The sequence below is a fragment of the Pantherophis guttatus genome, chromosome 2, assembly GCF_059756535.1.
Source record: "Pantherophis guttatus breed Tessera chromosome 2, ASM5975653v1, whole genome shotgun sequence".
NCBI lineage: Eukaryota > Metazoa > Chordata > Lepidosauria > Squamata > Colubridae > Pantherophis > Pantherophis guttatus.
In genome coordinates, this window is record NC_142064.1 from 114981689 (window position 1) to 115008763 (window position 27075).

General features: G+C 40.1%; 1 protein-coding gene across 3 annotated transcripts; it reads left to right on the forward strand.

The window, feature by feature from the left end:
- Nucleotide 1: 1 nt before the first annotated feature.
- On the forward strand, nt 2-14912 carry GTF2F1 (general transcription factor IIF subunit 1). Of its 3 annotated transcripts, none has more exons than XM_034434430.3 (14): nt 2-1522; nt 2230-2281; nt 2953-2999; nt 5140-5212; nt 7335-7528; nt 7773-7943; nt 8743-8924; nt 9282-9426; nt 9658-9716; nt 10270-10389; nt 10904-10977; nt 11670-11808; nt 12694-12826; nt 14418-14912. In XM_034434430.3, the coding sequence occupies exons 2-14, from the start codon at nt 2270-2272 to the stop codon at nt 14620-14622; spliced, it is 1554 nt and encodes a 517-aa protein (XP_034290321.1). In that variant the 5' UTR covers nt 2-1522; nt 2230-2269; the 3' UTR covers nt 14623-14912. The 3 variants fall into 3 exon arrangements, with proteins under 3 accessions (XP_034290321.1, XP_034290320.1, XP_034290322.1); XM_034434429.3 differs by having other exon boundaries at nt 1501-1883; XM_034434431.3 differs by lacking the exons at nt 12694-12826; nt 14418-14912 and adding an exon at nt 12066-12195 and having other exon boundaries at nt 1501-1883.
- Nucleotides 14913-27075: the final 12163 nt, after the last annotated feature.

Sequence of the window (27075 nt, forward strand, 5' to 3'; positions counted from 1 at the left end):
TGAGAGGAACAGGCGTTTCCGCCCATACTCCCAACAATAGGTGGAAACCAAAGAGATTTTCCTTTCAAGCCGGAAAAGTGCAACTTCAGGTTCAGGCTGCAAACCGCCACGGAACAAGAGCAGAGTGGATGCACGAATAAATCGGAAGGTGGGTTTACTGAAATGGACAAAACTGCAGCTTCTCGTTCTCTAAAGCGAACCGTACATATCTGTGTTGCTGATCTGAAAACCGTTGGTATGAACTCGATTAGGCTTACACGTTACAAGAAAAGACCACGTTAACACCGTGTTAGAAGCAAGGGTTGAATTCCACCCCGCCAAGTGGTATTTATCTATTTAAGAGGCTCCTCCTCTTACACCGGGCTAGAAAAGGAGACCGTGATTTATGCCTTGAGCATAAAGCTAAGCTGGGCGGCCCTGGGACAGTCATTCTCAGCTTTGGGAAGAAGGCAAGCTGCAAACTGCGAAGATCGTCCCAGGCAATCATCAGGAATCAATACTGACTTGAAGCCCCTTAAACCCAGATTGCATCCCTGGGGAGGCTGTATAATATCAATCTGACATGAAAGTTTATTTAGAAAGCTGTGGAGAGACAACCGGCATTTATTTGACTCCAACCCCTATGTTTACATTCTCCCACCAAACAACATCTTGCAAGAAGCTCATCTTGGTAACTATAGTGATTTGGATTAAGACTGCCAAGGCTGACTTTTGCCCGGAAAGTATAGGGAGTCCCAATCAACCCCCCTTCCAGAGAGAAGCTCTGCCATTTCCCACTTTTTCTTTGATCGGATCTGATCTTTCCTGAGCCTGCCAGTTCTTAGGAAGCGCTTTGGGAACCAAACTCTCTCCGGGTACTACTTCCCAACCGGGCCAGAGCCATTTTCTCGCACTGTTCTGGCCAAGCATCCAGAAAGCTGGATATGACTGGAGTGTCCAGGAAATCCAAGGGGACGCATTTTCTGCCCTTCTGGCTCAAACTAACCACGCAGTCTAGTCCTCCCCTAAACGAGGCTGGGCAGCGCATCGCCGACTCCAGCGTCAGGTCCAGGCACTACGTGGAACAGTCTTGGGCTTCACCCTGGGGACACCTGAACCAAGCGCAGCTCCGCCCCTTGTGTTTCCGTAAGAGGCTGGTCCTGGCCTTTCTCACTGCCCTTAAAGGGACCGGCGCGCGCACCCGGCACGTTTCTTTTGCAAAGGATGAGAGAGAGAGACCTTTCCTAGCCCTTGCGTTCTCTCTGCCCGCTATAGGTCTGCTCGCCCCCTGGCGTGTCAGGGCTCGGTAGACCCTAACTGTTGGCCAGCTTCGTTGACAATCGCTGTAACGCTGGGTCTCCGCAGACCAATATCAAAAACGAAAACAACGCTCAGCGAGCCTGCGGGGCTTCTCACAGGGAGGCTTGTACAGTAACCGCGACGCGATGCCGGAAGTTTATTAGCAACCACAACGTCTACTTCCTTCTTAGCCGCCGCCAGGGTTTGCGCATGCGAGTTTGAGGATCCGGCTGACACTGCTTAGGTAAGAACGAGGGATCGCCGGAGAAGGGAAGGGAGGCTCCGGGGGAAAGGACCCGGCCGATCCCGTCCTCGGCTGCCATCGCCTTTGCCGATCGATCAAGGCATTCTGAATCCTGGATATCTTTCCCTCTCCGGGATGGATCCCAACATCCTTCCAGTGCCCGCTTTCTGTCTCTAGCCGCTCCAGAATCGAGCCGGCTTAGCGGGGGCTTTAGACGTCCGGGCTCCGAGGGCTCCACATCTTCCCTTGCTCGCCTTTCTCTAGTTGCCAGTTAGATTTTGGTATCCTAGTTCCCAGCTCCTCTCAGGAGGAAAGATCTCAGCCAGAAAGGAGAGGAAGGAATGTCCCCGAGCTGGGTTTGGTTCGTATCACTTATTTTAAGTTATTTGCTTCTTAACGAAAATGCTCCCTAAAAGAAAAATAGAAATGTTATCTTTCAGTGCAAGAAGCTTCCTACACACGATCACCGGCCATCTGGAAAAGAAAAAAGAAAAACCAGAAGCTCTCTGCTTGCTTTGCTTCTTTTTCAGAGCTTTTTTCTGCGTGAACGCACTCAGCCTCTATTTAAAGGGGGCCCCCAGGCAATCCCAGCTAAAGCATCCCTTTGCTTTTCTTTGCTCACTTGGCATTTTAGACTTTTTCTGATACTGCAGCTAACTTGTTCTCCCAGGCTTTTATAAAACTGACTGCCCCTCTTTCTTCTTTAGAATCTGCGGTTGAAAAAGAAACGTGGTTCAAACATCAGAAATGACTTCTTTGGTGAGTTCTTATTTTCATGGCTAAACTACATTTGAGGCTAGGGTTATCTCAATTCCTTCTTACATTACTTTTGAGAAGCCTTGGCGGAGGGGGTTGGAATCCTGAATGGAATCCTGAATACTGTAAAGCCACATAGGCCATTCATAATTAGAATGCCAACTGTCCAGAATTCCACTCGGAACTTCATCTGGTTTAGCCTTCCCAACCAGTTGCCTTCAGATGTTTTACTGCAGTGCCATGATCAGCAATTGCCAGCCCTTGGCAATTTTATTGAAAAAGTATGGGGATCATTGCTCAAAGCATCTGGAGGATATTAGGTCAGGGAAACTGAAGTCTGTTTCTCTTTCCATGCATTTCTGAGATTGTCAAAACCAGCCATCAGGTCAATCTTAGTCATTGATAAGTGGGTGGGCTTGTTGGGATGGGAATATACTCTGTCTTAATCCTTGGACATTTTATATTATTTTTGAATTGTGACCTTCCATGCTGCTGTTTACTTTCTATAGGACAGAATATATTGATTAAATAACGACATATTTTATTTTCACAATGCTAAACTTTGTGTCTTTAATACCCATGTATCCTACTGACATGCATTGACATAACTTGGCCAGCCACTTTTACCTGCTTCCTCTTGTATTTATATAGTTTCTTTTCTTTCTCTTTCCTAGGGAACCAGCAACCAGGGAGTAACTGAATATGTCGTCCGGGTTCCCAAGTCAGTACACATTTTTCTCTCTCAACATTTCATTTCATTTCCATTCTTTTAACTTTTTTTTATAATTTTAATATTTTGCAATAATCCAGTCAGATACAACTTAACATTAAACAAGACTGCAAATAATAGAAGAGTTGCTTGCTACTTTTGCCATTTCAGGTACAAATGTATTGGCCGCACTGGCCAATTAATTAAACAAATCTGCAACCTTGAATGAACAGCACTACTTGCAGCTCTGGTTTTGAAATGATGAGGGGTTGGGGTGATGAAAAGTCAGGACAGAAAAGGATTCTACAATGTGGAGCAGTTAAATGAACTGGAAGGCCTGCATCATATAACAGCTTATGACAAAGGAATGACTCTCAGACTCATATATGGCAGTGAGGGACATACAGGTGTGCTAAGAGATTTCCTCTGACTGGCATTTTAGCTAGCAGTTATGATCTGTATGCTTCTGTCACAGAAACACAACATTAACAAGCCAAATTGTTATTTCGGAAAGGCTTTCTCTTACAGCCTGCAACATTATTTTGTAACACTCAGAGCCTTTGATGGTCTTTTATACTTTGTCTTGCAACACAGTACAGGTAGTCCTCAACTTACAACAGTTTGTTTAGTGACCTTTCAACGTTACAATGGTACTGAAAAAAGTGACTTATGACCGTTTTTCATGCAATTGTTGCAGCAACCCCATGGTCGCATGATCAAAATTCAGATGCTTGCCAACTGACTCATATTTATGATGGTTGCAATACCCCAGGGTCATGTGATTACCTTGTGACCTTCTGACAAGCAGAATCAATGGGGAACCCAAATTCACTGAACAACTGCAGTGATTCACTTACAATGATGTCAAGAAAGATCGTAAAATGGGGCAAAACTCACTTTACAACTGTCATTTAACAACAGAAATGTTGGGCTCAATTGTGTCGAGTACTTATACTAAAGTCTCTAGCTTCAATACATGGCATGCAGGCATGATAGGTCCTCAGCAGTCTGCTGATCATTATGACTGGACAAAGCTCTCCCTTGGTATAGGTTGTCCTGTGACACATTTGTTTGACATCCTCAAACCACTCCAGACTCAAGTAGAAGTGCTAAGTCTTAACCACAGTCTGGAACTATGGCTGGTAGGAAAATTATTTATTTTGCGTATCTTCCACTTCTGGTGTATAGCAGAATAAATCAGAATCGCCGGATACCAGCTCAGCTGCACCTGTGGCTGGCCAGTGGATTCTGTAAAGTGAAAATGGAGTATACTGTGTCTGTACCGCAAATAACGGCCAGTCAGCCAGCTCCTGCAGGGGGACCAAGGCCATAGCTGATGCAGAAGCAACTGAGGCATGCAGTTTGCTTGGCAGTGTTAGACACAGTTTGCTGCTGGCTTCTTCTGGATTGTGTTTTGACTTCCCCCCTCTAGCCATGAGGTCTATAATTTTCAAGTACTAATCAGGACCAGTTCTGCTTAGCTTCTGGGAGATCAACCATGATCTGCTCAGTACAAAGACCACCAGACAAATCTCTGCCCAAAGCAGCTTTTTAGAGAAGTAGAACATAAGTGTCTTACATGTGGTGGTCAGCACCCTGCAAAGGCCAGACCCAGTGGTCCATAACAATTTGGCTACTAAGAAGTGTTGTGTTGGGTAAGACCAAAGATTAATTAGGCCACATTTTCCCCTTATGTAATCATTAGGTGGATGCCTTTGGGAAGCCCATAACCAAGACATAAAATGCAACAGTGAGATGTCTCCCATAGATTATCAGAGATAATATATAACTATCAAAACTAACCACAGCCCTTAGTAGTCTTACTGTTTATTGGTTTAAAACTTGGCCCATTATTCACCCCTACATCCTGTTGGAGGAAATTTATCAATTCTGTGCACTGTATCTAAACTGAAAGATCTATTAGTATTTTTTAGTTTCTTTTTAAAGAAAGGTCAGAGAAAGAGGTCAGAGAAAATTATGTAGCATTTCCTTCTACAGTTCTGTCCCCATAATAATTCTGTTAAATGGGCTGAGCTAAAAGATCATTATTGGCCCAAAGTCACCAAGTGAGTTCATATAGCTGAATGAAGGTGTTGCATTTGGATGCCACCAATCTTAATCTAACATTCATTTTCCTTTTCTGTTTCCAAAGAAGCACCTCCAAGAAATATAATATTATGGCCTTCAATGCTGCTGACAAGGTCAACTTTGCCACCTGGCACCAGGTAGGAACCTGTATTCAGTGCATAAAATTTTTACAGTAAGAAACTGCATCTTGCATGCTACAAGTCCAGCATTAAGGTTTTGGCCACGATTACCTATCTTTGCCTTTAGTACCTCATGCAAGCTTCTACGGTATATGGCTTGCAGCCTCAGAAACTTTGCTGGTTGAAAAGATCAGACTCTGTACTAGAGAAGTAGTGGTTCTCCCTTCTTGTGATCATTTTAATGATTTTAAATGACAATGTGAGGGCTTCATGTATTTAATACTTGTAAATAATAAATGCCTGACAACCCATTTTTTGAACTTGAGAGGCAGTTTGGTGTAGTGATTTAAGGCAGTGCTCCCCAAACCTGGGCAAACTATCCAAAATTACTGGTAGGTAAAAGTGTTTTTTCTTTGGGTAATGACATGCAATCACAACAGAGACATTTAAATAAGGACTTTCTAGAATGAGGTAAAAAGAACTTTCTGATGCAGAATTTTGGGTAATGAAAGAAAAAATTTGGGAAGCACTAGGCTAGGACATCTTGCTAGAAACAAGAAGAATGAGAGGTTTTTTTTTTTGTAAAAAGTTTTTTATTTTTTAAACAAACATACAATTCATCATTAATCATTCAGTGTTTCATCTGAGTACATGTTTTGTGTCTTCTACTTCCTCCTCCATTCTCTTACTATATTTCTATCATATCTTTATATTTTCATTTAATTTGTTACAACATTCTTTCCAATTTCTTACTTTTATGTTAATTCATTTTATGTCTACATTTTCTCCATAAATTTTAATTATATTAATTTTCATATATATCTCTCTTTTCTAACCATTGATAAAATTGCCCCATACCTTAAAATACTCCGATTCTTCCTTTTCTTTAATTGCCAATGTTAATTTATTCATTTCTGCACATTCCAATATTTTCTTAATTATTTCTCCCTCTATAAGATTTTCTCTGCTTTCCAGTTTTTGTGCAAATGCCATCCTTGCTGCAGTAATAACATGTATAATCAAGTATATATTTTCTTTAATATATTTCTCTGGTAAGATACCCAATAGGAACAGTTCAGGTTTTAAGTCATTATGGTGTATCATTTCCTGTAACCATGTTCAAATTTTAACCCAATAATTTCTCGCTTCTGGGCATGTCCACCACATATGATATGTGGTATCTATGTGATATATGGTATCTGATGACATTTCCAACATTTAGCTGATTTATCTTTAAACATTTTTGCCAATTTTTGAGGTGCCATATGCCATGTATAAAACATTTTATATTGATTCTCCTTATATGCTGTAGACATTGTTAATTTATAGTTTCTTTCCCATAATTGCTGCCATTTATATATCCAAAATTTTTAGCCCAAGCTATCATTGTTTCTTTTACCTCTCCTTCTAACTTACTACTGAGTAAATAATTATATAATTTTTTTAATCATTGAGGAGAGTTCTGATCCTGTCTAGGGCACAAAGCAAACTGGGTGATCTTGAGCCAGTCACTTCCTTTTAACCCTAGGAAGAAGGCCCAGGAAAACCACTTCTGAAAATCTTGCCAAGAAAACGGCACGGACTAATCCAAGCAGCCACCAAAACAAAAATTTTTCATTTGCATATCTTATTTTCTGAGTTTGGCAAGTCTCCTGTGGAAGAATGACAGAGGCCTATGAAGGGCAACAATTAAAAAAAAAATCTAGTGCTGCTGCATTATGCAGTTATTAAATGTGTGCATTTACGAATCTTTGCTGTAAATAAAATTAGATTGTGATGGATGGAAGTGATTGTGATGGAAGCCATATAAGTCTTAAATTGGGGCATCAGTAGAAAACATGTTTTCTCATCTCATTAGCACAGGTCCTTGGCCTTCATATCTATGGAGATTCCTGTTGCACATACATGTTCCTTCAGTAGAATACTTTTCATCATTTTCAGAATTAACTGATTGTAGCTGAATTGACATGAGATATAATATACTTCTTTAAAGTACATATATATTTCAGGGAATTAAAGCTTTTGGAAATCCATACGTCATGGAAAAATGGTATTAATGTGCTGAGGAACAGTTTTATCCTTCCATTTCCTTTGAGGAAATGGTTCTTTCCTGGTCCCTTTACTTCCTGATCTTCCTCAGGCAAAGATGGAGCGAGATCTCAGCAATAAGAAGATCTACCAGGAAGAAGAGATGCCAGAATCTGGAGCTGGCAGCGAGTTCAACCGCAAGCTGCGTGAGGAAGCAAGGCGCAAGAAATATGGCATTGTCCTGAAGGAATTCAAACTTGAAGATCAGCCTTGGATCCTGAAAGTCAATGGCAAGGCTGGACGCAAGTGAGTAGTTGATATTACTAGTCTTGGCCTTGGCTTTAGAATGTGGGCTATTTTTTCCCCACTACTCCTTGCTGGGAAAATGGTTAGGCCCACTCCAGATTATGAGTAGAGAATTACTCAGGGAGGATGGAAGAATGCATGAAGTTGTCTATACAAAACAAGAGTCTGCCCCTCTTCCTGGCCTTCTCATTCTGTTTCAGCTTTAAATCCTGAAGTTACCGTGTGTGGATTTTTTTTCACTCAGGTTCAAAGGAGTGAAAAAGGGTGGTGTGACTGAAAACACATCCTATTACATCTTTACTCAGTGTCCAGATGGTGCTTTTGAAGCTTTCCCGGTCAACAATTGGTATAATTTTACACCTATAGCCAAGCATCGCACCTTGACTGCAGAGGAAGCTGAGGAGGAATGGGAAAGGTGAGAGTTGGAAGATGATATTCCTGCCCATGCTCCATCAGGAACTAATCCCAGAAAGGCCTGCAAGGCCTTCCTTAACCTGATTCCCACCTGTAAAATAGGCCTTCCTGTTCTAGCAAGGAATTGTTGTAGCGAGAAACCTTACTTAAAAGTTAAGTACTGTGATTATGGCAGGTAAATTTAAATCAGAGCTTTTGCTTTTAGCTGCAATGCAACACCAGCTCTTTACAATGCAGTTCTTTGAAGCCTAGCTTTTTAGACAATCACCCAATGATGGGCTGCTGCCGGTTTGGATCAGTTCAGGTGAACTAGTAGTTCCGACCAGTGGCTGGCCCCAACCACCCACCCACCCAGGCGCGTGCTCACATTTTCAGTTCTGGGCAAACCGGTTGTTACAACAGGCAGCAACCCACCACTGCAATCACCCCTACTGGCCTGGAATGTTGGCATTTTCAGCGTATCTGGAGAGCAGTATGTATGTACAAGGCTACTTGTAAACAAATTGGTATTCTAGTCAAACACCAAGTATTTATAGGATACTTTTATATAGATTTATATACAATTTGTAAACCAATCAGAGTCACTTAAATAGTGAGATGGGAAGTGTATACATTTGATTAATAATTTTTAATAAATAACTGCTACTAGAGATCCTAAGGCATGGAGTAAAATCAAGGTGTTTGAGGATGCCGGTTTCATTTTTCATCTTCTACAAGTTTTTTGCAAGAGCTTTTGCAAGTAGTTCTTCTCTCCTGAGTAGGTTTTAACAGGCCATCTGGTTGATCCTCCTCACCTGCAGGAGAAACAAAGTCCTAAACCACTTCAGCATCATGCAGCAACGGCGGCTGAAGGATCAGGGTGAGGAAGAAGAGGAGGAGAAAGAGAAGAAAGGCAAAAAGAAAGGCAGCGATCTAAAAATCCATGACCTGGAAGATGAACTGGAGATGAGTTCGGATGACAGCGAGTTCAGTGACACCGATGGTACGGCATGTGGGAGGGGCAGGGCGGGGGGAGGTTGGGTTTGAAAAAAGTAGTTCTTATCATAGTTGAGTGCTCTCCAGATGAGTGGATCATTTCCCAGAATTCATAGACAATGCAGCCAAAATATATTGAGAAGAGGTCCAGACTCGATTACTGTTGAGATCCAGGAGGAGGAGGAGGTGGTGGTCCTGGTTTGCATAAAGATAGGCTTATCTTTTGTGCCATTTTTGACCATCTCTCTACAATAGCTTGCAATTCGTGTTTGCTGCCGTTTTCCCCTTGGGCAAAATGGCTTATAGATTTTGGCTTTGAAATGTTTTTCATAAGAAAATAGGTCATGTTGGCATCCTTCCATAGGTGAAAAGCCTGCCAAAACTAAGAAAAAAGCACCTCTCACCAAAAAAAAGAAAAAGAAGAAAGGATCAGATGACGAAGCCTTTGAAGATAGTGATGATGGAGATTTTGAGGGCCAGGAAGTGGACTACATGTCTGATGGATCAAGGTACGTGCCCCTAAGAGGGACAAACAATTTCTGCTCAATTGCACGATTATTCTTCATGTGGCTTAGCTGCTGCTCCTCTAGCATCTGCTTTTGCTGTGTTGGGAGTCTCATCCGTCTGGAGGATGCCTTCATGGGTATGCTGCTAATTCACGGTCTTTTTCTGAGAATAGATTGCCAATTTATAGGGTGTATTGCTTTGCTCAGAATTGGGTTTTTTCTGTCATTTTACAGCAGCTCAGCAGAGGAAGCAGTCGGCAAACCCAAAGTCGCCAAAGAAGACACCCCAAAAGGTATGTGGTGGAATCAGTCCAGCAGCAGTTATACAAATGAGCAAAATTAATGACATAGTCACTATTTTCAAGGCATTTTATCTTGGAAATCATTCTGTGGGTGCATTGTTACATCTGATTTATTAGCCCTTTGGAGTTATTGTGTAGTTTGCATATGTATCTGTTAGCCGATGATTCTTTTTTTTTTCTGGAAAAAACCTTGAGGATTGAATAAAAGCTGCCTAGGATCCTTTATTTAAAGATCTTTATATCTCTACTTCTATGTCTTAAATTACATTTCCCTAGAAAATCTCAGGGACGTAGCAGCATCCCCATTAGATTAGCTAGTTTACTGATCTGTAAGGCTTATGTTTAGAGCGAATGTTGGCCAGATGTGAGAGCTACTCTACTGCCAAAAGAGGCCACACATACTAATGAATGGAGATGTGCATTCCTCATCCTGGGCAAAGGAAAGCAATGGGGGCATGTGCTCTTAAGTTTAATGAAAAAAAATGAAAAGCTGAAGTCAAGAAAAGTCTGATTCCTCCATGATCCAAGCCATGTTGTTTTTCAGGTATAGATGAAGCAAGCGAGAGCAGTGAAGAGAGTGAGGAGGAGAAGCCTGCAGAGGAGAAAGAAGAGGAGGAGGAGGAGAAGAAGGTCCCTACTCCACAGGACAAAAAGAAAAAGAAAGGTGATGAAGCCTGAAGCTGGATGGGATAGGAGCTCTGGAAAGGGGAGTATAAATCAAGCTTGGGAAAGTGAAAATACAATTGTTTGTGGTATGACTTGATAGAAATCACGAGCACTGTATGAAGCATACAATCCAGGTTCCCAAAAGCCTTATGCTTTGACAAGAAAAAGAAGTAGAGCAAATTATGGTAATCGGTTTTTTAAATTGCCTGATTTTATATCAGCTGCCAAATTCTGTTTTTCTTGTGGAATTCAACTCTTTTACCACACAGGGCCACCAAAATAAACCTCCAGCAACATTTGCTTTGGGAATTGGAGCAGCCAAATGTTTTCTCTGGTCTTGTTAGCTTGAGGAAAACTTGAATATTTTGGAGCACAGTTTTGCAGCAGTTATGAAAGTTTCTTGAGACAGGCTTGATGAGCCAATAGCAGCTCAGCACCCTCATGTCAATGTGGTTGGTGGTCTTGAAGAAAGGAGAGAAAGCTCCCGCTGATTTCTTGACTGTGCTTTGCAGACAGCAGTGATGAGTCGGAGACATCAGAGGATAGTGACATCGACAGCGAAGCATCTTCAGCTCTCTTCATGACGGTAATTCCAGAGGCAGCTTCTTTTGCCCAGAGAAGAGGAGGTAGCTAGCATTGAACTTGCCTCCTGCAGGATGGCTAGCTGCTGTTCCTGGCATCTCCAGGAACCCCTCCCATCTCTTCTCTGCTTCTCTTACTTGGTTTGTGAACCCCAGAGTTAGAACAGAACTTTTGTCAAGGACAAAGGCCAGAGTGAAATTCCCCTTTCTGTTTCTACCACTGCAGCTCAGCTGGATGGGCAACTATATTTGCATATTGTGAACTAGGCACATACCCTAACTTCACTGAATAGTTGTTAATCCTACAAATTATTTTCCCAGTTCTATACTTCCACTCATTTGTCTGGTTTGCTTGATAGCCTTGCAAATTAATGGATAGAAGCAACTCCTCTATAAAACGTTTTGCCTGGCTTATGTTTTTGGCATTGAGGTTTTAAAATGTGTCCTAGTAGTAGCTATTTGACAAACATAAACTGGCCCTCTGGATTCCACAGCACAAGGTTGATTATTTTGCTGCTGCTTCCTTGTCTGAGGTGAAGTGCTTCTTCCAGCACCAACTTCATTTTGCTCCTCACAGAGCAGTCCTTGCTGATGTTCTGTCTACTCAGGAGGCTTTTTAGCACAGTATGGGGCTCAGGCTCAGGCATGGGTAGAACAATGGAGCATAATTGAGCTCATGCTCCTGTCACCTTCACAGAAAAAGAAGACTCCTCCCAAAAAGGAGCGCAAGGGCTCAGCCAGCAGCTCACAAGGGAACAGCCGTCCAGGGACCCCCTTGGTGGATGCCGGCAGCACCTCATCCATGCTGCGGGCTGCAGCCAACAAGCTGGAGCAAGGTAGGGCCATGTGTGGGAATTTCACCGTATCTGTCTCTTTGCTGTCCCTCTAAACTCAGTGTATTTTTGGGAGGCCATGGTGAAGACTTCCTTTTCAAAGCAAGTATTTCAAATGCTTGCCTAGAGACAGTTTGAAAATGCACAGGTCGTCTACTTCAGCCAAGCACTGGTGTTCAGTAGTAAAGTCTCTAAGCTTGCTTAGTTATCTGCTTCTTTTTCTGTGGCTTTTAGTAATACGTTGTTTGTATTTCATCTAGCTACTGTTCCACTACTGGAATTGTGCATTCCCTAAAATGATTTGGAAGATGTGCTTTGGAATTCTTGTGAATATGGCACCTTTGTGCTACTCATGAAAATAATCTGGACAATACTTTGTTCAGGGTTTGATATAAGCCTAAAAAGAGTTTTTTTTAATTAAATCTCTTATTAAAGATATTAAAATTAACATAACTCTGACAACATTGCCAGTGATTTTTTATTTGCGTGGAAGCTTTTTTACTTTATTGAATCTCACAAGATGCTTCACTTGTGTGAGGTCCAAAGTATTCCTTCAGAATGATTTTCAGAGCATGGATTGTTGAACTAAAGTTTAAAGATCTTAATTCTGCAACTGTTCATATAGTGAAGTAGGAAAACAAATTTGTCTCTGGCTGTGAAGTTTCTCCTACTATGGTAATGAGTTTTCAAGATCTCTGGCACTGAACAGAGTCATATCTTGAGACTGAATTAAAGCTATCAGAAGACTCCAGGTAGTTTGTTCTTTCTCTCTCCCACTTGTCCTTACATGGGCCAGAGTCCTTGGAATTGTTTGCCAGGAGAGAATGGACCAGAAGGTGCTTCTGAATTGTAGCTTGAAGTTTATCTGACTTTGTTTGCCTTGGACAGGCAAGCGACAGGCAGGGTCCAGTGAACTCCCAGCAGCTAAGAGGTTGAAAATGGATGCTGGAGCCCAGGCTGCCACCACATCTGGGAAATCTACCCCACAGCCACAGTCAGGCAAATCAACGCCCAGTAGTGGGTAAGTATATGAATAGCTAGTAGGAAGCAGAAATAGGAAGTGAGGCTACTGTGTGGTGGATTGGGTTGGAATAATAACAAAAGAAAAAGTGTATGAAATGTTAAAAAGGGCTTTGAACACCGAAAGTTCATTAAATATAAGTCAGGCATTTATAATAAATATTTAAATATTGCTTACATATACATATCACCTGATATGCTTATATCCAATAAGCATTCAAGTTTATACAGCTTGGAGATAGAAAATATGCATAAAAATGATATGGTCAATATACTCACTTGCCTAATTGTACACATACTGTACTAGGAGAAAATCTAAGAAAAGCAAAGAGAAATCGTTTTGTTTGAATCCTACCTTAGTGACCAACATAGACAAGTCACAGACTCTGGTCAACCCTTATCTACTTTCCAGCATCATGATTAGTGTGTTTCCCTGGGATTTTTTTTCACTATAACTTCTAGAGATTCGTTTGTATATCATTGCTGAAAATTAACACTATGCTTTTCTTGCAATACTGAAGTAGGAAATATAAAAACTGACATGTAAACTTTCCAAAAAATCCTCTGTAAAACGAATTCTCCAACATTCATTGCATGGAATAAAACAAAAATCCCAGCTTTGCCCACTTCTACTGCTTTATTGCCCACTGAACTATCTGCTTTATATCAAAACGTATGGCATCTGGTCATCAATTGCCTATTAATGTTTCTTAAGTGAAATAGTATCAGTAGTGAAAATATTCATATTTTAAATATGGTATTAAAAACATGAGAATACATTGTATACGTCACATTCAGAAATAAACATTTTCTTTTTTTAAAAAAATCCAGTAACATTTTTAAGGGGAAAAAATGAAAAAGGCTACTACCTCCTTTCAGGATATTTTTCCAATTTCTTAGTCTTGTCTAGAGCTCTGGCTTCCATAGAGGTCTCCCATCCAAGTGCTAATCAGACCTGATTATATTCAGCTTGGTGAAAAACAGTATTGTAAAAACATATATTTGATAGGCTCCCCCCCCCCCCCAAAGAAAGTGGTATAAGTGAACTTACTTTTTTGGAATATATTTTATTTATATTCGTAAAGGGTTAAGATCAGATTCTAATAAAATAACCATTATCTGAAATATTTTTAAAATTTGTATTAAACCTGTGCAATTTCTCACCTTTTTAAATACTGTCATTCTAAACGTAGATGTACATTAGTTTTCCAGTGTTTCACCATGTGCCTTGTTGGTACTTTGCCCCTGCCATCAAGACTACTTAAACCTAGACTACTGATATGCAGATATATGAAATACCAATAATATTTAAATGGTAATTATTTGATTTCTTTGTGCAAAATTTAACATAAAGCCACATGAAGAGTTTAATAAGGTTAAGTTTTTCTAACCTGGTGCCTTCCTGACATATGCAACTCAAATTTGGCTCACTTGGAACTATGCACAAGTTGCCATATATAGCTCTTCACACAATAAAGTGTTCACTTCCCAAAGTAAGTGATACACGGAAATGATTTTCTGTGAATGTCTTCTCAAAGTTAGAACAATACCTAGTGTCTGGATTGGTCCATTAACCTGTTTCCTTTTTGCAGTGATGTACAGCTGACGGAAGATGCTGTGCGCCGATATCTGACTCGCAAGCCCATGACCACTAAGGATCTCCTAAAGAAATTCCAAACCAAGAAGACTGGACTAAGCAGTGAACAGACAGTCAATGTACTGGCACAGATTCTTAAGCGCCTCAACCCTGAGCGCAAGAACATCAATGACAAGATGCACTTCTTCCTTAAGGAATGAACAGGGTACTGTTCAGGGTACAGCTGGCTTTGAGCTTCTTGTGGTTCCCCACTGGTGGCTGGGAACTGAAACCATGAGATTGGCATCTGACCTTCTGGGGAAAGGGAGAAGCCCGTGCTCTGCTTTCACCTGGAAGTCCTCTGGAAATTGAGAGTGGTAGATGTGGGGGAAGAGTTTGGCATAACCTGTTACAGGGTATGGAAGATGCCATTTTTCTGAATGAGATGTAGGGATGTATAAGAGAGTTAACAGACATTGCCATTTTTGGAAATAAACCTGGACATATTTTACACTCTGTTCCCTGTATTTATTTTTTTCTGGAAGACCTAGAAATTACAACCTGTGTCCTTGCACATTTTACTCATTGTTCACACACAGAACCTAGTTGGTATGTCATGAAAATAACCACTTATTGCTTGCTGAGGATATCTCCTCACAAAGAAGCTTCCGGCTGATAGGAAACCTATTGCTAAAGTAGGCTGAAGCCAGTCCAAGATGTCCCAGCATTATAGTAGTGGCTTCCCTGGAAAACAGAAGCCAATTTCCAATCTGAAAAATGGGAAGTGGCAGTTCGGAAGAAGGCACACACATGAAGGGGTTTGGCTGATTTGCAGTCATTCAAGATAGAAGCTGCTAAATTATCTTGGCAATTTTCTTGGACTGTTTTCTCTTGCCAGTGCAGTTATGTGCATTTCCATTGAATTTTTAGTGGAAACAGGAGTGATCTATTAGATTGCATCTAATGTAGGCTAGCATGGAACAAGGAGAATTTGTCTTCCGTCCCCACCTCTATATCCAATAATTTATTCTAAGATGCCAAAGTTATTCTCTTGTAGTGAAGAGGGAGAGAGGAAGGACTCGTCTCCGGGCTAGCAGCATGCTGGGTGCAATTGTGGAAATTAAAAGCTGAGTGAAGATGGAGGACAGAGAGTCCATGTCCTCATTCATACTCTAGGATTATCAAGAAAGTCTTTTAGCCATAGGAACAACTACTACTTGATATTATTACAGTTGGAACCTTTAAAAACATTCTTATCAACTGCAACTCTTGTTGAGCCATCCCTCTCTGGTTTTCAAGAGAATAATTCATGGAGATGCAAGATGAAGGAGAAGGTGGTGGAGAAGCCACTATTCTTTGCCTTGAAATTACCACACAGAGAACAGCACTGAATCATCTCAATGCCAAGGTATAATTAGGGTTAGGCTGTGAGGGCACTTTATAATATTGGCATGGATGAGCCCTAAGAATCTCTCCTGCTGATCTTCTTGCCTCTTCTAAAAGCAAATGACTTGGAGAGAAAGTCATTAGGTTAAAAACATACTTTTCCATTTAATATTTTTGTCAGGGTCTAAAATTATATACTCAGGCAACTGGAGACAGGACTTTGCACACAACACACCCTGCTGTGATCAATTTCCTCCTGCATGATTGTTTTCAGTCTAGCAGAAAAAACAACTTAAATTTCAAAGACTAGAGGAGAGAATAAATGCTGTAGATTGCACACATATATTCTAAAGTTTTATATTTTAAAATAATTTATAATTGCTTATATCATAATTTCTTTTGGAAGAAGGTAAATACAAAAATAAAGAATTCTTAATTAGTGGCGGATTTGGGAAGAGGGAAGATAATTTATAGAGGCATCTGAAAATACTTTTTCCATTTCACCTGGCCTACCAGACTGTCATACAATTTGATTTGAAATGCAAGTGCAGTATTATTTTTGTGCACCCTTCTAGACTGCACTTTTGAAGTGTAAAGGATATGGATGTGGTGAAGATGGACTCATTCTGCATAGCTATGTGTTGAAGATCTAATGGGCATAAATATATGGATTGCTAGGCTGAGAGGCAATATTGGTTATATTTGCTGGCTCTTCCACTTCCGATGGAGCAGTTGCAATCCAAATGGGGTCTGGGTGTATCTAGCGTACATGCAGCCCTCTATATCCTGCAGCCTATCAGCAGATCTGAAAATGTGAGGCTCATTTGAGCATAAGTGTTTATCTAATCAAAGCTGGGAGGAGTGAAGATGCAAGGCTAAACTTAACCCTCTCTGCATATATTTGTATTCAAAGACTAGATGTCTTTTTCCTTTCCGTAAAGACCAGTTCCCTAGGAAAATACTTCGGGCACTCCTTTTCTAGGGATCACTTCAGCAAAACAACTGCCTGAACATCTATCTATGTTAGAAAGTCACACTTTTGCCACCATTTCAAAGGTTCAGTCTTGTATCATTATTTGTTACAATCTAAGCTAACGGTCTCTGGGATGAGTGGCCTAATTGTGATATATCTGCTAAAAAGGTTATGTGCTAAACATTTTAGCTTATGTGTATGCTCTTGAAGGAAGAAAGGCTGACAGTTCTGCTGAATGGAAACTTCCCCCCCCCACCCCAGCTTCCACTGATGTGCACTGTCCTTGTGCCATAGTGAGGGTCATATCCCCAAAGTAGATGGGGATAGAATAATTTTGGAGAGTTCCAAAAGGTGGAAATCCATATCTCAAGTCCCTGAAAAAAATTATTGACCCGTTTTGCCTAGCAAATCCAAAAAAGGGCTGAAAAGTCTGGGCCTATTCACTCAGGGGAGACTCAGGCCCACAGAGGGCACTGACCACTGCCCTCTGTGGGACCACTGCTTTTCCCAGTTTTGTGAGAACTTAAACCAAAAGCAATTAGAAACTAAAGGAGATGATTATGTGCTTGCTGGTGCTGCTACCATATTGCTATTCTGCCCTTTAGTCCATTCACAAATATCATAAGTCCCTGGCCTCTCTAGTGCTTTAGCAATGAAAAACTGTCATTAGGAAAGTCATAGACCTAAGTCCCATTCTTAGAGCAATTCAAGCTAAAATTCCATTTATATGTACCCAGCATAGCCAGAGGACACTAAGTTGGAGCTCTATGTCTATGCACAATGGGCATTAAGGTGAATCACCTAAGTTAGCACATTCCCAAATAGATCTGAAGCCTTTTTACAGCTGTGGTTTTTCTTTCCTCTTGTTTTTTTTCTTCTTCACATAAACAGCAGTGGTGATTTCTCTAAAATGGTTTAGTGCCATTTTAATATCAAGTCTTCATCCATCATCACTTCAGGAGCCTCAAGCGTCCCAAGTTTGATTTATGTTAGGAAATCACTATCTCCTAGCCTGGAACAGCAGCAGCATTCCTCACGTTGTTCCTTACATGCCAATACCTACTGGCAGTAGAACAACTTTATAGATGTCCAGGCTAAAAATAACTGGCTTGGGGTAACACCTGCACAGAGACAAGAGTTTTTAGCTGCTTCAGGCTTACAGATGAGTGTCAGCCACTGTGTCTGCAAATAGAATAGTTTTCATGGTCTTTCAGAGACAGAATTTGTACTACGTCTTCTTCTGTATTAAAGTCAGTAGAATTAAGTTGCTTTTAGCCTTTTCTAGGACAAATCCAACAACTGCAACTGACCAACCCTGCAAAGATTCTTTCAAAACTTGACTCTTCTAAGTGTAAAAAAAACAACCTAAGATGGTACAAATATGTTTGTGGGTCTTAGTACTCAGAGCACCTGAACCAAGCTTCTTTTTTTGTATAAAGTGCAGTTTATATTGTTAGAATAATCTAAATGTCAAATAAAAAAGACCTAAACATCAGTCAAAAGGAATGTGGGGCTCTATGCATAGTGAGGTCTTAACTGGACAATAATGGTTGTGAGTTATTAAGTAATGTTGCTTGTCCAAGTTTCCCACTATACACTATAACTACCTGGATTTATATGTAGATCCATACTTAGTTTTCAGTGATGAAACTAAGAGCTCCTCAAATTCATAAAAGCACTATAAAATATTCATTCGTTCATTCATTCGTTCATTCATTCATTCATTCATTCATTCATTCATATCAATTCAAAACATATAAATCATAATCAAGGTAAAAGCAAACTCACCAATACCAAATCAGCAAAACTACTGTAGAGGCTCAGTCATACCTTCTGATTCTCATGACCACTGATCATACTTGCAGAGGTTGAGGCTAAGCAATGACTCATTTGTGCCAAGGCCCCACTCATGAATGCTGAAAGAACCATCCACCTGCCCCTCAGCTACTCTTTCTGGTATTCGGAATAACTCCCTAAATCAATATTTTAAGAAGATTCAGAAAACAATACACTGAATAAAAGGAAATATGTTATATTGTTACATGTCATGTGATGTGATTTTATAAATATAAAGGTAAATCTTAGTTAAGTCTTCTGCTGAATTTGAATGCTTTGATCAACAAATTTGTTTCTACAACGACCATTCGAGAATGCCTTGCTTTGAGCTGATACCTGTGGGATAAAAGCCTTACAACTACAGGTAGTCCTCGATTTACAATCATTCATTTAGTGATTCACTTAATAACTGTGGCAAGAAAGGTTGTAAAATGGGGCAAAACTCACTTAGCTTAGCAAGATAAATTTTGGGCTCAACTGTGGTCGTAAGTCGAGGACTACCTCTACAGCAGCATATCATATGGTGAAAGCATGTTCAGACATCCTTGTCTGCTAAGTTCACTTTACCTTAAGGCAAGAACAAGAACCAAGAAGCAAGTAGTTGTACTTAAGAAGCATACACAAGTATTGGTTCACACCAATACTTAGAAACAGCTACCTCCTTGCAGCCAAGTACCAGGAAGAAGCAAGAAAGGAAATTTCCTTGCAAAACTACTTGCTGCAACTCATTCTTCTGAAAGTAGCAAGCTTCTTACTTTTAAGTTTGAAAATGGGGAGTGGATGAATGGAAATAAAACCAGGATATGTTGTTCAGAAACTAGAGGAGGCCAAGGACATACTCACTATGGAAAAGAATTTTTCATTTTTAAAAACAAAGGGCTTCCCTTCTTTCAAGCATTCCTATGCACTATTTATGGGTTTCCAAGAAGGCCTCTGCTGGAAATAGGTGGATTTTTTTATACACACAGACACACTTGCCTGATCTAAAAAAAAAGGATATTTTTATTATAAAATATTAGAATTTCAACATGGTACCTTCAGATAATTACATATTCCTGAACTCCTATGGAGAGCATCAGAAATTTGAATTAGATAAAATTATGCTTTTTATCTATTAACATTAACTAAAATAATTAGAGTAATATATATCCTTCCTACCAAATGGTACAGACAAACAAACAAAGGAGAAAGGTGCCACATAATAAGAGACTTGCTGATCCAAAGTATCTGTTTTGGACCAAAAAGAAAAACACTAAGATGATTGTTATAATCTGATTTAGGTTAATGAGATGCAGGCCAAATTGTAGTCCACTATTAAGAGGATTAATAAAATTGCAAATCAATGAGATGTTGCTTGGGCACATAGCTGCTTATCACAACTTCTTTCTTACACAGATTGCTTTAAAACAAGTCCACTCTGGAAGCTGTAGACTGTCCATGCTAGACTTCAAGTAGCCTTCTTCAACCAGCACAGTCAACTGCTCCCAAGGTAATGGAATTTGTAACACAAAATATATAGGCAACATTTAATTCTAGGTGTTTTGGGGAAATACTCTCCCTCGTTCCCATTTAATCAATCCCCTCCCAAAACAGAGTGGCAAAAACTGAAAAATGTAATCCCTCTCTGTTCATCCTCTGAACATGTACATTAAATGGGAATATAAGAAAAAGCTAGGTGCAGCACAAACTGCTATGCTACATTTCAAGGAACTTCAAGGACTCACCTGCTTCCAAGAGCATAAAAATCTGATAGTTTGACTGTCATTTCAAGATATCCTTTGGGAAAGATTCTGAATCTTATTCTTTTCCTAGGCCTAACTGAATCCAAATTCCCCTGTGCAGAAATCCATCTTTTAGTTTTTTGCCCCTTGGAGTGTGTGTTTGTGAGTGAGTGATGTGAAACCTCTGAAGATTGTGGTATGGAATAGCTGGGGAGTCTCTAAATCATATTCAGTGCTTACAAAATAATGTGAAGGTTTGCTGGATCTCACATACAGCCTGTACAAAAATATACAATCTAGATTCTAGAACATAGCCTGCACTTTGAAGAGGATGCTCAATAAGGTGAGAGGCCTTCATTCAGACAAACTATTATTGAGAATGACTTTCAATATTGTATCCTTACCAAAAGTATGAGAAAAGCCAGGATTTTCTAGATACTTTTGAAAACTGTCTTCTAGATCCTGATTTTCCAGTTAAACTGAGGTTATTCTGGAAAGTGGAATCTGTCTTTCCTTCCACACCAGACCAAACCTCTGGGTCCCAAAAGGCCACATTTCCTGCCAGCTAACAGGTTTCCACCAGTGGTGGGTTTCAAAATTTTTTACTACCGGTTCTATGGGTGTGGCTTGGTGGGCATGGCATGGCTTGGTGGGCATGGCTTGGTAGGCATGGCATGGGGAGGATACTGTAAAATCTCTATTCCATCCCCAATCCAGGGGAAGGTTACTGAAAAATCCCCATTTCCTCCCAATCAGATAGAACTTGGGAGGCAGAGAATAGATGGAGGCGGGGCCAGGCAGAATTTTTACTACTGGTTCTCCGAACTACTCAAAATTTCCACTACCGGTTCTCCAGAACTGGTCAGAACCTGCTGAAACCCACCTCTGGTTTCCACCCCTTCCTTATTATATATTAATTAAAAGAATAATGAAAGGGAAGCTAACATCCTGCAAAACAAAGTATCAGCTTCAAGCATAACCTATATCCGAAATTAAATCTGGATCCCACATAGGCATCTTTAGGGGAGGAAATGATAATGGTTTGAACCTGAATGCTTTGTGTACCCATCTGTCATTTTCTCTAAAGAAAACAAATGTGAACTGTACCAGTAGGAACATTTTGAGAGGATAAAAAGTTAGGGTCTTTTGATAAATGTGTTGTTACAATTGGCAATACCCACAGTAGCAGACATTTTGTGGAACATCCATAACATATTTTCAAAATTCCAAATGAGCCCATTGGCCCAAAAGATTGGGGTCCCTTGGCCTAACCATAAGAATCCACCTAACTTGCAGTCTGTTCTTCCGTTCTTATGATCCTCCAGACTGTTTCCATTCCTGCTAAGCCTCCATTGGGTCCTGTTGTGGTATGTGCAATGCCAAGTGGAAGGAATGTACTGCTTGGAGAGACCAAATGCAGACAGCAGAGATCCCTCTTGTGTCAGCCTGATGATGATTTATTGGCTCTACCATGCCACATACAAGCCCTCCTAGCCTCACTAAGGTTCAAGGAGATGTTCCGTACACCACAGAGCTAAGCCGACAACCAGATGACAGCTCGCCTACCCCAAATTCCTCTTCTTCCTTTGCTGACCTTTACCTCGGCATCTCAGGAACGCTAGCAGCCCTGGGGGCACAGATTCAGAAATATAAAAGAAGCCCAAAAAATATCAAATACGCCAAGGAGAAGCTCTTCAAGGTGCAGCAGCCATTGACCAATAGCAACCACTGCTAAGTCACAGACAATGGTGGCCCAGTTATGAATTTAGCAACTGGAGAATTTCAGCTCATAGCAGAATTGTGCACAAAAGCCATAAAGCACTTCTAGCTTCAGTAGCTGCCTTTCAATTGTGATCATGTCTCTCTCTCTCCCCCTCTCTGGACATGCTATATGATAGGATATCTCACAAGAACACTGACAGAGACCACTGGATGGAATGATACCATCACCATTCTCCCTCTTTATTTGCATGGCACAAAATTGAATGTTCTGATCAGAAAACAATAAGATAAATAATAAAAAAGAGAACATCTTCAAAAAGTAGTAAACCTACATTAAAAATATCAAAAATCCTAACAGATCACAAAAAAGGAATATGACAAGAATGAATTATACAATTATATACATGCTAATTCACCGCAATAATCACAACGTGCTTTTGTCCCGAGCTAGAATCCTACAGATGACAGTTGTTCATATCAAGGCATAAATACAAAGCTTTCTGCATCCCATATTGGCCTCCAATGCCAATGCAAGCTATTCCTCATTATTCTGTGTCTGATTCAAAATATCGAGAATGGAATACACATCTGTTGAATCAATCATGGAGTCCACATTGGAAAAATCACTGATTTCTATATCATCAACATAATAATCATAATGATCAACATAATGATCCACATCAGAAAAATCACTGATGGACTCCATATCCATAACATTAATCAGCCAATCATTAAAGATTTTTCTAAGGTGGAGTCCATGATTTTTCTGGTCTGAATTCTATTGCTGATTATTATGATGCAGATGTGATGACCATTGGTGATTTTTCCAGTGTGGACTGTTAAGGACATTCAGGGTATATAAAAAGAGCAACAAAGTATTTTATTTTTGCAGCCCTCACATGAAGAAGGAAGAGCCATTTGTCCATTTTGTCCTATTCACTATGCTGTATGCAGTCTGCAAACTCAGAGACACCATATCTGATACATCCCTCCAATTCACTCATCCAGAGAGCTGAGAGAATATGTATATTTCCCTTAATGAACTAAGGATGAAAGAATTAAGGTGCAAATTTATATATGATGTTGGGCAGTGTCCACAACAGGTTGTCTCCATTATGTTGTAGCCAGGGAAGTGTTAATAGCAGGGTAATAAATAGAGTAGCTCCACTCAGGGCTTGAGAAAGCATACACAGTATTGGTCTAGCCTCAAAAAGAGCAAAAACATTCAGCACATATTTATCTGCCCAAAACAGATACCGTAAACATTAAAGCCCAGGTTTTGAGAAATGTCACTTGAATGAAATGGAGCACAATAGGATTCGCTGGTGTATTCCTATTCAGGTAAGCCTAAATGGTATATCAGATTCTAAAAGCCATATCAGAGGTGGAGAGGATAGCATTTGCTTATTTATTTGAAACATTCTTTATATTATGTACTTCTCATTAAAGGAAACCTCATAGCTCTAAGTACATTTTATTCTATGTATGAAATTTATTCACTACCTAAATCTAGGTATGTTCTAGACAGTTTCTATTCTATGTTGAATGTTTCTTCCCACATCCTGCTTTTTTATGTTAATGGTGAGAGAACAGAGACTTTATACAACCAGACAACACTGAAGGCCAACCAGCTTCAACCATGAAACAAAAAATGAGATGTGACTGGAAGTAAAAGGGAAAAAAATATTTGGGAGAAGATATTGGAAGGAAGCTAAAAGGAAAATATGGGAGAAAAATTTGAAAAATAATGTCTGGGAATGCACTTTGAACAGTATTTGGAAGAGATCTGAAACTTTACAGAGAAAGTGTTTATTATAGCAGGTTATCTAATTTAATTATTGCAGAAATGTGTAGGATGATTTCTGTTGGACCATATCAGACCAACATATTTTTAACCCAAAAGTCACCCATATTTCCTTCTTCTACCAGTATGTTCCTGGTATCTAGTACTAAGAGATGGTGCATCAGAACACAAGTTTTTATTGTAAACTAAAGCATCTGAAAGTTATATTTTTCCAATGGTCCTATAATTGTACAAAGAATCAAGGAACATCACAACTGCTCTGCAACTTATTGAACAGCTGGATACATTTTCCTCCCAAACCTTGTGGCTTCCCTTCATTATCCCTTCAGTTCAATAACTTGTCATGTGCACACCAGGAAGTGTAACAATGCTTTCCAATCAGAAGCAAAAATCATCACTATCTTCAAATTCTCTCAAGAGGAAGGCCTAGATCCATCTCTTTACCAACCATCTGTGCATGAAAAAGAAGTCTCTCTTTCAGGATAGCTCACAAAAACTGTATCTCTAAAGCCAGGGCCAAGAAAGTCACTTCAGCATGTTCCATATATGCATAATTTATGGAGTAGTCTTTCTTTCCTCCACACACACCCCAACTCCTTTCAAAGGCATTTCACAGCAGCAGGTCTGGACGTAATCAACTCCAGGAATTTCCATTCAAGGATTCAGGGTTTTTTAAAGATTTAACTGTTTCAGAATACAGCATGTTTGACAAAAACTCAAGAGTTCCAACTGGTGAAACCCACTATTTGTGAGCAGGATTAGACAAAGATGTTTCACTGCTACAAGTAAAATACAGCACCTGAACTGCAACCAGAATATGTGGTGAAGACATGGAGGACTGTGTATGACTTCAAATTGCTGTAACATTACAAAGGACATTACTTTTTTTAATGCGCCCTCAGGATATTGCTGATGTCAGCATTACAGGTACACCAGTGATGGTGAACCTTTTGGCCTCAGCATGTCAAACACTCAGAAAATACTTAACCTGACTCTGCTGGCATGTCACATACTCCACCCACTGAACAAAAGAGAAACTATTATTTACATATTCATTTTTTAAAAATACAGCCTAATCACATGTGGCGCTATATATTATATAAGGAAAAACCATATAATTATAAAAATGAAATACAAATAAATCAAATGTAAAACAAATTCATTTTTGGAGGAAGCTCGATAGCATATTCCTCTTGCGCAACCTTTGGAGAGTCCAGAGCCCGTGAGAAGCAAACTCCATTCTTGCAGTCACCAAAAATTGTGTGAGAATGTGGCTGCCAGGTGTTGGTGAACACTGGCATATCATTCAAAATACTGTGGCATGTCACATTTGTCATGTGTGTCATAGGTTCGCAATCACAGACCACACAGGAAACATAGCCAAATAACGTAATAATTTCAAAGTTACATTAACAGAATCTTGCAAGTTTGAAAGTAGCATTCTCCTACTGCAGGGTTTCCCAAACAGGGGTGCCAGACAATACTCCAGGGGGTGCAAAAACCTGGGTTTACAAGTTTGAAAATTTAGTGTATATGCATAATTATATGCATATAATTATTTACTTTTGTAAGGGGTACGAGAATATATCAGAAGGGTTCTATGGGTGCGGGATATAGAAAAGGCTGGGAAGCCCTGTCCACCTTTACAGCCTGATAATCCCTCCTGAGTCTCTTGCTCTTCATGCTCCCTCTTATCTGACCATACTCGGCCTAGACAGCATCTCTTTGATGGGATATCATTACGTCTGCTGCCGCTTCAGGTGGCCACTTGGGTTTTGCACATTGTCAGGCTGGCTCAATCTTTTTCTTGGCAAGGACACTGCAGTGGATGTTTGCCATGTTCAAGCATGGCTATCAATTGTTTCTTGGTTAAGAGACTCTCACAGTGATCTAGAGGAAAGGTTAACAGGCTGTTGGAAAGCCTGTCCTGCATACAGATCTCATCAAAGCCATTATGATTTATGTATTGAATGTCTAAGCCTGCTGTGGAGGAACCCTGTCTTGCATGATCTATAACAGTTTAAAGGTGCAAGGGTTAATACTTTTGTTCCAACCAGTCTACGGACAATTCCTCCTCCCACCCATTCTTTCAAAGAAGATATAAAGGAAGAGAAAGATTTATCTTCCCTATAGAACTTGGCCTTGCTCACTGGGGAAGGGATGGGCACACCTCAGTTTGTCTACGGCCTGTCTCTCATCCTGTTGATCCAAACAACTCCTTCCCAACTCACTGATGGCAACATGATGCAAAAGTCAGGCACCTGGATCAGAGACGTATTACAGAGACAACTAGGTATGACAACAATTGCTTGGAAATTGGTTCAAGGCTCCTACTATTGCTGATTTGATTTGCCAAGACATGGATTTGTCATGCAGCAGGGCACCAGCAATGGTGATAAAAGGCTATTCATTTGACAGACTATAGCTCACTATATTTAAGCAGCCTAGGTTTAAATACCTACTCATCCAACTTCCAGGCTGGGTTGGTACATCATGTTAAATCAGGCCAAAAGATAACCAAGAGGCTGCATTTCCGTAATTTAAAGTTCACTATTTTTTTTAATCTTCATTATAGTTTTCTGTGATATAATGTATTGGGCAAATTCAGCTTACAGTGTATTTAATATATTGCATGTACATGGAAATGGGTTAATTTAGTAACCAAGGTAAGTACATCATGTAAACTCAATTCCTATAATGTTCCAGAACATTGCTAATGTTCTGAGTTTTACAGAACTCTGTCTAGATTAGCAGTTGCATAGAATGTTTTTGAAGTCCTAATACAGGAGTATAAAATCCAAAAAGTGCACTCTATTTGTAAGTCACAGAAGATGCTGAGAGGTTCCTGGAGAAAGAGAGTGGCATGGGGAGATAAACAGTGTGCATCAATAGTAATAGCAACCATCTAAATGCTGCATGAAATGAAAGCAGAAGGATGCTTCATGAGAGGCAGGTGAAGGAGGAAGGAAGGCCAAGTAAGAATGGAATCGAGTTAAGAAAATCAAGGAGGTTGGGGACATTGTGAGTGGCTGGGTGTGGGGGGATAATGTAAATGGAACAAAAATAGCATGAATGAAAAGAAAAGGTTATCAATTGCCAAATGAACTTTCAGCATCAGGGTATCAGTAACTAGCATTTTACAAAACAACATTATTGAATTGACTTAGGCATCTAACACCTAAGATATACCTGTGTCACAGGTCACCCCTATACCAAGATTTCTATCTATTTT